At 27.5% G+C, this 11,035-nt stretch overlaps 1 protein-coding gene and 1 long non-coding RNA gene across 3 annotated transcripts in view; one reads left to right on the top strand and one right to left on the bottom strand.

Moving 5' to 3' along the window:
• LOC126864979 (phospholipid phosphatase 1-like) overlaps positions 1-11,035 on the bottom strand; it is a 36,846-nt gene that overhangs the window by 19,820 nt on the left and 5,991 nt on the right. Inside the window, exons 1-2 of one of the 2 annotated variants that reach the window (XM_050616944.1) lie at positions 10,355-10,478; positions 5,812-5,974 (exon numbers count right to left, since the gene is read on the bottom strand). In XM_050616944.1, coding sequence (XP_050472901.1) covers positions 5,812-5,875 — 64 coding nt within the window. In that variant the 5' untranslated portion in view covers positions 5,876-5,974; positions 10,355-10,478. Of the gene's footprint in view, positions 1-5,811; positions 5,975-10,354; positions 10,479-11,035 lie in introns of those variants that run through there. The other variant, XM_050616940.1, reaches the window with a different exon arrangement.
• Positions 762-3,050, top strand: LOC126864984 (uncharacterized). Its single transcript, XR_007689413.1, has 2 exons — positions 762-2,536; positions 2,616-3,050. It is a non-coding gene; the product is annotated as an uncharacterized LOC126864984 (long non-coding RNA).

The raw sequence follows: 11,035 nt of genomic DNA on the forward strand, positions 1-11,035 counted from the left end.
ATACGCAAGGTTTAAGATCAATTGTTTTTGTAGTTTATCTCAGAGAGTTCATGAAGATATTTTATATCAATTTTTAATATAAATATTATTTCAAGAAAATCGCATTTAATCGTTAATTACTTTATAAATAATTATTATCATAGAAAATTTTGCTTATTTAAGGGCGATATAAGAATCGCTCTATCATTTTAGAAATTCCTTGCCTATCTGATGATAATGACCTGATTTATGGTGAGCAGGGGCTGTATTTTTTTTGTACTATCGCGCCATCTCATCAGTAGATATCTTATTCTTGTATTTAGAAAAATTTGTTGCTTTTAATCTATTAATAAACTTATAGTCTTACCGGTTTTAATGTTAAGGAGAAACTTCATTAAAAATTGCTTCCAAAATAATATCTATAATTTTTAACTATTACTCATTAGTCGAGTGCTGCTGTATGCTTGCTCGTTACAAGACCATAAGGATAAATATATTAATAACGAACACAATATGATAATTCGTTATATTAGTTATACTAGTTAACAGCTTTAAATAATGCAACGGATAATTCACAGTGTCAAGTATCATATTTTGCATATTCTTAAATCATAAATAATAAATTCAGATGTCGAGATGGTATTATTACAACATATTCAAATACTTTTATAATGTAAAAGTTTCTTTCGTTTTATAAGGAAATAATGGATGCACAACATTTTTCGTTTTATATTATTTTATCGAATTACGTATGAACCATTTTGTTCTATCCAGATAAAGATCACAACGTTTGACAGATTAGCTTTCATATTTGTATAAAGATGCATCGTTGTAAAAGACGTGTCTGTAAAAGAAAGACACTTTTCGGACAACCTAATACTATCACTTCTACTAAATTCTCCTCATTTCAATTACCTTTGGATAATAAATACATATATAAAATTATACGCGTTTTTGCAATAAATTACGCCAGAAAATATTGATTAACATTTGATATCCAAATAATGAAACAATTCAGAGAAAAATCCTCTTGTTCGGTAAATATATTAATATATAAACATTTCAGGATAACAACGAGTCAGATAAGATGATATATTATTCAAATAATATATTTTACTTAAATAATGGTCAATTTATCATAAATAGCATCACGGTCAATATATAATATTTACTTGGAAATCGCTTGCTTAAAAATTATCTAATTAAAGAACTAAAATAAAGTCAAGTATCATTGTATATAAATCAAATATGTATGACATACGACTTCATTATTATTAACAAAAATTACTGGTGGACGGGAACAATTGTAATTCATAAAGAAGATTATATCAGACATACATATTTGTATGAGCTGCCTTGCTTATTTTTTGTACATTTCGTTTAACTCAGAAATATGTGCATATGTTTGTTACATCATTGTTACTGCTTATATAAAGAAGAATAAATTTCAATGTCATATGACCTAAAGTTAAAACCTATGGTGAGCGCGTATATAAGAAAATTAAGCTATAGCCAAATGTTGCAACTTACAGATCAAATGTATAATATAGATACTATTATTTCTCTAATTATTAAAAATACACAAAATATTTTCATATGAAAATTGTTTAATCTAGCAGAGATTATTCAATTTAACAGAATTATATTTAGATTGTTGCAGATATTTTAGTATGAATGTATTTCCATCCTTTTGTGACGCCTTTTCTTCTTTTTTCGGGAAATTTATTGAAATGGTAATTTATTGAATATCTCAATGCCATCATGACATTTTCAATAGTACTGAAGTATAACACTTGCCACCAATATTCACAGAGACATTCAATAAATTATTGTTACATACAGAGTGTATCATCTAGAATATTTCCATTGTGAAATAAAATTTGAAAAAAAAATTTCCTATAAAAGTTCTATAACTTTGTAGAAGCCGATATATAGTAAAAATAGTTTTATTATGCGTTACAAACGGTTAATGAGATAAAAAGGTCGATTTTGTTTTCTTAAATAGAATGTTATATTTTGTTTACTTGTAAGTAATAGACAAACTCGACCACCTATAATCTAAGTATTTTAAGGTCAGCGAAAACAAAATTTTCTGTTTAACTTTTGATGCTGCTGGCTGAGGTAATACTGTTAATTGCAAGTAAAAGCTGTTACACACTATCGACCAGTTGCCAGAGACACTGCACTGGGTTTAACCGTTCAACAAAATATACATACATACAAGGTTGTAAGTATGTACGCTATACGCATTTGATCACAGCGACCACGAAACACGAATGACGCGACGCAAAGGTGCGGGCGACAAATGAAATGATATGTTGAATCATATGCACGAGTTTACATGACAAACTTTCTGACTGATCTGACATAGGCGAACCATTGATAATTTAACAATTTGCTCGAAATTCATTCTGTTCGACGGTCACTATAATGCCGACAGCTTTCGAGATTCGAGCCACCGAGCTTGGATGCTTGATTGCTTGGTTTTTAATCTCTCATCGACAACTCCATCCAAGCTGCTGCATTAATTCTTCCATGACTCAGTGATATTTAAAACGTATTGATATCAATGACGAGTATTTCAACATTTCTTTTGCATGTTTACACGTAATCAGAAATATCCTTACCACTTACAGGTTAGGACATGTTCAAAAATAAGTGAACTATCTCAAGAATCGAAGATGAAACGAAACGTCACTTCTGAAGCAGTGCCACAGCAAGTTAAGTAGAAAACTTCGTTATACGACCTTTGTTAACCTTGCAGTACTTAGTGTTGCAGAAACTTTACAGCTAAACGAAACGCAACATTCTTTGAAAAAAAAAAAGAAAAACAGATTTGATCGTTTCATCACGTCAATCTTCTACAACGCTATACAAATATTTTTACTATCCACTTGCTACTACAAAACTACGCAATTTTTGTAGGAAATATTTTAGATGATGATGGAACTAGATGCTACATCCTGCATATGTACATATGTATATATGTATATATAATACGTTGTTAAACACATTGTGAAATACTTAATAAATAAAAATGATAAAATTATATAATTCTTTTTTACAAAATATATTGATATTGAAATCTTCATAAGCAATAATTTGAAAAAGATTTAAATATTCCCCTGTGAAAGCAGAAAACTGTCACATGGAATTCATTGAACGATTGCAATAGTAATTGCTCATAAGTGTATAACTTGAACTAATTTTATTCGTGTGCAAAAAGATCGATTAACAAACCCTAGTTTCTAAATCGAACTATTTTTATTTAAAATCGATATACGATCACTTTCAATTTAAATATATGTACATAGTATATACTATATAGAGGAGTAATATAGAGGAGTTTATATAGAGGAGTAATTATTATAATAATTTCACCTAAACACCTCAAGATATGTAGATAATTTTTACCAAAACATGAGCTAGCAACGAGAAAGTGTAACAAAATTTTCTTAACGCTTTCCTTGACTACTACGTGCCAAGAATCTCAAAGTATTCCATAGTCTATACATGTTAATGATAAAAATAGGTGAACGACAGCTTATTACAGATGAACGGCAAAGAGCAATTTTCGAATTCAGAATAAACTGATAGAAATGAAATTTTATTAAATAGCTGAATATATTGATATCATAGACCGACAAAATAGTTCTGAAAATAAAATGTGCTAATAGATCTATGTACTTAGAATAAGTGTATCATATGTTACATCACTTCCCTGAAGAATATTAGTCCAGGAGAATCGTAATCATTCATTTCAAACTTTGATCAAAATTTAATGTGAAAATTAATAATTACATAATATATCGTCTCCTAAATGAATTTAAGATAATAAGATGAACCATGCGCAAAATGGATAAGAAAATAGTGGAAATTTTCACTAATGAATCAAGATTTAGTCGTTTTGAATCACATGGAAAATCTTATATACAATGTCGAATAAGGGGAAATTTTGTCTAAGACGTATCAAATCCACTCTATGTGGATAAAGAAAGTGATAAATTAATTAGATATGGTTTGGGGAGGAATGACCATAAATGGCGTTGGTTCAGTATAAACGCTGAGTCATGTAAAGTGGACATGAGGCTAATTATTATTATACGTGTTTGGGAGTAGGGCGCCCTAGGGGGGTAATAATATTAATAATTTATGTGAAAATTAGATACTTCAAGAAAATAATGATCCAAAAATTTTACAAGACAATAATCTTAATTTTATGAAATGGTCAGCTCAACTATATATTGAATTTAGATTCGATATGAAACGCTGTGGATTGATGTTGGGAAAGAAGTATCGTTTTAAAGATTATCGAATTTATATTTAAATAACAGTACTTAATAACAATGTTATTTAATGACGCTTAATGACATTTTTATCTCCGACCTTCATAAGAGGTCTAAGAGTAATTATTATTCCTTATTACTCTGTGATAATTCTTTAGTAAATGATACTTTCCCCTTCCTTTTTTTAATTTTAGCTCTTGAAACTCATTTAACATGAAATGTGCCCTAATTAGTAGGATAACATAGAATTTTATGTTCTTTTGTACAGTAATGCAATTTATTTTGTCACAACACAGTTCATTGACGTTTCACCGTACGCGTGTGTACCAGTGCACCAAGTTATTTAGTGCGACACGCCCGGAAAAATTCTAAGCAGACGGTCGAGTCATACAGTATTGTATTACATGGTTTGTGGTTTTCCAGCCAACTCTCATTGCATGCACGATTCGCTCCTAGCGTGCATTTAGTTAGTTAACGTACTTAATATGTATCTTCAATACCAACTGTTATTAGATATACAAATGTCAAAAAGACTTATACCTGGTACCTCCTTGTCGTAAATGGTTTATTTTTTAGTATATCTAGCGTTTTAGTATATGCGATATTCTTATGACATTAGTAATATATAATATCTTGAAAAAAGTAAAATTGTAGTAATAAATCATAACGATACACTGAAATATCAAATTAATTAAAAAATTGTCTTCTCTCTCTGTGAAAAATAAATGTTTTTGTTCATTATAATGGATTATTAACGGCTCAACTAAAATAATCAATTAGATTTTATCATTTTTGGGAAGAATTAGTTTCTTTTAAGGATTATAGCAATTATTTAATTATAATTTTTTAAGTTGCCTTTATAGAAAAGGAATCAATGGGAAGTGTTCCTATTCGTCTCCTGTTTTCTCCAAAAGAAGAAATGTGGAAGTAGAACAAAACCATTTTAATAGTTTCTCATTTACTATTCATAAGTTCTGTTTAGAAGCAATGAATGACATGCTCTTCCGTATAGCTAATTGTCGCTTTAATTAACAAGTGAGTTACTTCCTCATAATGATCGAAAAAATGTACTAAATTAATGGATATAAATATAACATGTATACCTAACATAAAGTTTATACATATTATAAATATTGATGGTTATTCGTTTGATGTCGTTTTAATATTTTTTAGACATGACATATATGTACTTATATTTTTCGCACTAAAATAAAATTAAAGATCTTTATATATTATACATGCATATATGCATTCCCTTATACAGCACAAAAAATGAAGGAAAAGCAATCATGACTTTAGCATTTCATATTTTCGTGTAAATAGACTACATAGTAATTTTTTAAGGATCTAATTAATAAAATTAGCACATATCGAATCAATGAAACTGCGGAAATGTAAATTGATTACATTTAGAAGAATATTATTATTATATGTATGTAGTTGGAAGAAAAAGAAATAAATTGAATGGTATGTCTTAATGATGTTACATGATAATTGCACGATGAATGTAACAATTAAGAAAAAAGAAAGAGAAATATATTCAAACCTGATAAAGCAAGTAATATATCCAGAAAGAGCACCCAACGTATAGTATTTTTACAGATACTCATGATCTTCTCGGAGACAGTTCGTGTCGTTACTCCGTCCGAATTATCCAGGATTTCCTCCAACGTCGCCGTACTGCAATGAGTCAACTGTTCCGTTGATCTCTGAAAAAAAAACATTTAGTAAAAATATGTATAAAGATTCTTACAGATAGTACTTTATCCACAATTACAAAATACATATAAATTTAGGGAATTTTTATACCGTGTGCCTAAATTCGTGGTACGAATGAAATCAAGAAGATTCTGTGGTTCAAAATAAAACGAAAATCAGCAATAACAAAATCGGATAATGTCAAAGCAATCTTATTCATTTATCTTCACTGCCGTATCATTTTAAGTAATATTATATTTCTAGTATCATCTACGTATGTATGGATGTATAATGTTGAATACAAAAACGAATGGGATTATCTCGAATCTAAATCAAATCTCTGATATTGTACATACTCAAAATCGCTGATAGTAAATTAATTAACTTTGATTTTATCGTAATCTAATAAAGATAAAATTTTATACATAAATATCTACTTAATAACATATAGTTAGGAATCTTTTCATCTTAAATGAGTTAAACAGGCATGTATCTATTTCTTATTTCAAATTAAACATTTCACAAAAGACATAGGCAAATATGAAAGTTCCACTAAACCAAATTAAACTTGTGATGCATCGATTGAAACAGCTTCCTAGGAAAACCATTTCGACAAAGTTTTAACCTCCTACCCCTATTATTAGGGTTATTGACCTAGGTATGATTTATAGTGTTACTGTTTGATTTCTTTTCTGATTATAGCTATAGTGTTACATATCTGGGAATTTTTGTAGATCTTTTGAATGAAAAACTCATTCTTAAAAAATAGGGGAAGTTTTAAAATGTCAATTTTTTATTGCAGTTGTTAAATGACGACATTTATACCTCTACAGTAGAACCTGCTTGTCATGTTTATTAACTCATAATTTTGTCAACTTTCCCGGGATGGTGCGTCATAGTTAATCATAGAAATTACTTGCTCAACATTGAAGATTTCGCAAAGTATCTCAGCAGGTCCAATAATGTGTTCCATACATATAGTTAGTAAATTATCGCAGCAATAATGCAATTCTAGCTAATTCTGTTTTTATTAGATGAGTGAATCGTATAATGTCTAACTTTTACTAATCTTCATAGGTGTCATCGTGGATCGCAGGATTTACTTACTTAACATTGAAGATTTTGCAAAAGGAATGACATTTTAAAATTCACTCATTTAATAAAAACAAAGCTATTGAGAATTGCATGTAATACTCGTATGATACGCATATTATATCAATTATATAAATAGGTCACTTTTCCATACACAGGAAGGTAAAAAATAGTAATATTCAATTTTTTTAACTGTGACGCACCATTCCGAAAAATCTGACAAAATTATGAGTTAATAAACATGGCAGGCAGCTTCTACTGTCAAAAATATGTCGTCATTTAAGAACTTCAATATAAAATTGACATTTTAAAACTTCCCCTATTTTTAGGAATAGATTTTGCTCCTCAAGAAATCTCCTTTCCACTAAAAAAAAACCTGAAAAAGATGTAACACTACCCTAATAATGAGGATACGGGAGTAAAATCAGCTATGTCCTTCAAACAAAATTAAACTAAACATTCGATGCAAATAGAAATTCAACATGTGTTATTAGTCGTATGAGTAAAAACAAAAACTAATGCGTATAAAATTCTTAATATTTTAATTTCCAAAGATTAGCAGTTTTCCAATAATTATTTTTCTACTACCTTATAGATACTTTTAAAGACTAATGTAAAGCTCCTTATAGTTACTTATTGTAAGCTAATGTAAATGTAATTTATGAAAAGCTAAATATTCTTATGTAGATAATTAATTAGTAAAGAGCGTTAAAAGTGAAGAAGAGATGTTCTAAACTTCCTTTCCTTCTTTTTATTAGGAATTATACAGATAAGATTAAAGAATTGTTAATGCCCAGAAGATATTATTTATTCGAATTGATAATTTTAATTTTGACATCAACGTATCGAACAATCCTTTTTAATTTATTTTTATCAGTTGTACTAGAAGTTGATTATCAGATGTACATTAATTTAAATTCAATTGCATATATTTTATTCATCATCTAACTTAAATACTAATTTGCATGGTTGTATTTAATACGTATCAGTTACAGAATCGTCAAAACAATATTTCTTATTCTTATAGCCACTAATTTAAATACAAATTACAACAATTACCACTTGACTCTAATAAAATAACTATAACAATATTCAGTTAAGAACACCTACTTTATTGATAAAATAACAAGTAATTAATAAGAAACGTTGAAACAATGTTAAATTACTATGAATAATAAGTACAACACTAGCAACTAACCAGAACTGACGTTTTAATATCACTTGCCTGCCCTTGACATACTTTCTATCTATTCTAATCAAAATCTAATATCGAATAAAAATTCCTTAATTTTTTATAACCAAATTTAAATATTCGAAATAACTTAAATCATAAATAAGTTGAAATCTACGAAAAAATAATCCGCATCAAATATGTGAAAATACATAACTCTCTCTGACTTTAGAATAAGATACGTTTATACGTATAAAGATAAATACATATGTGTATACGTATATAAAATAACAAAGAATAAGTTTTTTAAATGTCAAATAACCAACAACATTACAAAATCATATTTCTTGCACCTAAAGAACAGTATTAAATAAGTTTACTGTAACTAATATGCTTGTGTTGCAATAGTATGTAATATGTTATCGTAAACAAAGAAAAAGTTTCTGATTTATAAAAGAAACAAAGATATATTTCACAGTGCATTTTTCTAAATCCTTTGTTTATCTTTCAAGAGAGAATGTGTTGAAAGTTTCAAAAGGAAATGCTATCAGAATGATTGAAAGAAATTACAGCTTAATCACTAAATTACTTATTATAGTTACTTATAAATATAATATCATACATTGAAAAGACGAATGAATATTAACAGAAACTTGTAACAAATTATGATAAAATATTACTGAATACGTTATAACATACAATCTTTAAAAAATGATTTTTCTCATTTAATATTTTAAATTGCAATACGAGAAATAATAATTTTTTTTATAGATAATAATGTTTTACACTTTACATAAATGTCCATATTATTGTTATAACTACTTTTATTTCGCAGCGTTAAAAATAAATATTTTTAAAAAATAAATACAGAAAATCTTTTAATGTGAATAAGAAATGCATTTCGTAGTAAACTTTGATATTCGTTTCCATATCCTATATTACTCAAGATTGGTTAAAACGTTCGTCATGTTTCAATTGTTCAATCCTACTTAAGGAGCTCAACAAGCCTTATACATACTTCTTTAAACTCATACGATTCTTTTGTCTCTTCCAGTCTTTTTCTTTAAACGGAAGTAAGAAAAAATGAAAGCAAAAACCAGAAAAGCAAAACTAACACAAAGAAAATGTGATTTCATAAAAGTAATTAAACGATAATTCCATTCAAACCATATACGTGTATATTTAAGTACTACAATGCATTACTATTTCTAATACTACGCATTATATAGGCTATGCAAACCATGTGCGAATAATTCTTATCGCAATCTTTTAATAGAGTGTTACGTATTTAGTGTTAAATAACATTATACTACGACTCTGATAAAAGCATTAATAAATTTCCTTCCCGTTCTTTTCGGTATAAAAAGTTTAAAATATAAGACATTTGACTTTCGCATTTGCATTTTTAAAAGATTATCTATTTCTTAATCGAACATTCTTTTAACTATATATTTAAAAAAAGATATAATATTAAAATACGGTCACGCGCTATTACTATTAATTAGGTCGAAGCTTCGAAAACCTCGATTAATGACACTTGATTGAAAAACATGGTAGCACATCCGCATATTCATAGGGGAAGACAAGCAGTTTTTAACTCATTGTCAGCTATTACTATGAAATTAATTAGGGGGAAAGAAAAACCTTGGTCGAATAAAGATACTAGTTCACTATACGCTGATCGATATATTAGACTTAATTTGACCGGTCTTATTAATATTTTAAATCTATCTTTCCCGGAATCCTCATTTAACTTTCTTTTAATTTTCTTCAACCTTAAATTTAACATATTTAAGTGCGCAACTATATACGTACATATATATGAATAATATATTTATATAATAAAGTAACAATATATGTATAGCAATATTTGAAAACGATAATTATATATATTCTGATATATTTATGTAAACTATGACAAAATATAAAATAATTGCATTCTTTTATGTATAAACTCATGGTGGTAAATAGGTACAGAATTAGCTTTTAAAACTAAATTTAAGATTAAAAAAAAGAACAAATACAAGGGAAAATATAGTTTACAAATTGAATATTTTGTAAAATTAACTTTTTTAATATTATATTAGATGCATAAAGTATTGAGAAACTTATATTGTTATATACGAACCTTTATTATTAAGATGACATTCTACTTCTACGAAACACCTTTAGTGGGACACGAAAATATTCGAACATCCATATAGATTCTGATCTTTATACTTTGAGTATCGACTAGATCCTCAATAATAATTCTATCAGTTGAGGAAGAAATAGATAAATTTTACGATAAAAATGTTATCAATAGCGTTATCAATGTATGCGTACATTGCTTATAATAAACACGTGACAAATGTTTTATGAAGAAATATTGAAGTCGATAAAACAGAAAAACTGTCGATTAAATATAACATTCGAATGCTTTGTAAATTATTGACAATTATTCATAAAACTCACAACATATCTTTTATGTATTTTACTTCATTAATTTCCTTCAATTATTATCCTCTCTATTGTCTGTTATCTCTTATAATCAAAATAATCACCTCGAACAATTATTAAAAAAAAAATACCTTTATATGAAGCACAAATATAAATTATAGTAATATAATATTTTTGGAAGATAGTCGAAAAAATATATTTTCAATTTAGAAGAAAAGTATTTAGACTGGTTTCGAATTTAATAATAATTATTGAAGGTAATAATGTATCTCAGTTAGTATTTAAATTAAGGATTAGCACTAAACACTTTTAATATTAACATATTTTATTTAAATTACGGTATCATAAATTATGAGGTAAAAGTCTGCCA

This window comes from Bombus huntii, chromosome 4 (assembly GCF_024542735.1).
Source record: "Bombus huntii isolate Logan2020A chromosome 4, iyBomHunt1.1, whole genome shotgun sequence".
NCBI classification, from domain to species: Eukaryota; Metazoa; Arthropoda; class Insecta; order Hymenoptera; family Apidae; genus Bombus; species Bombus huntii.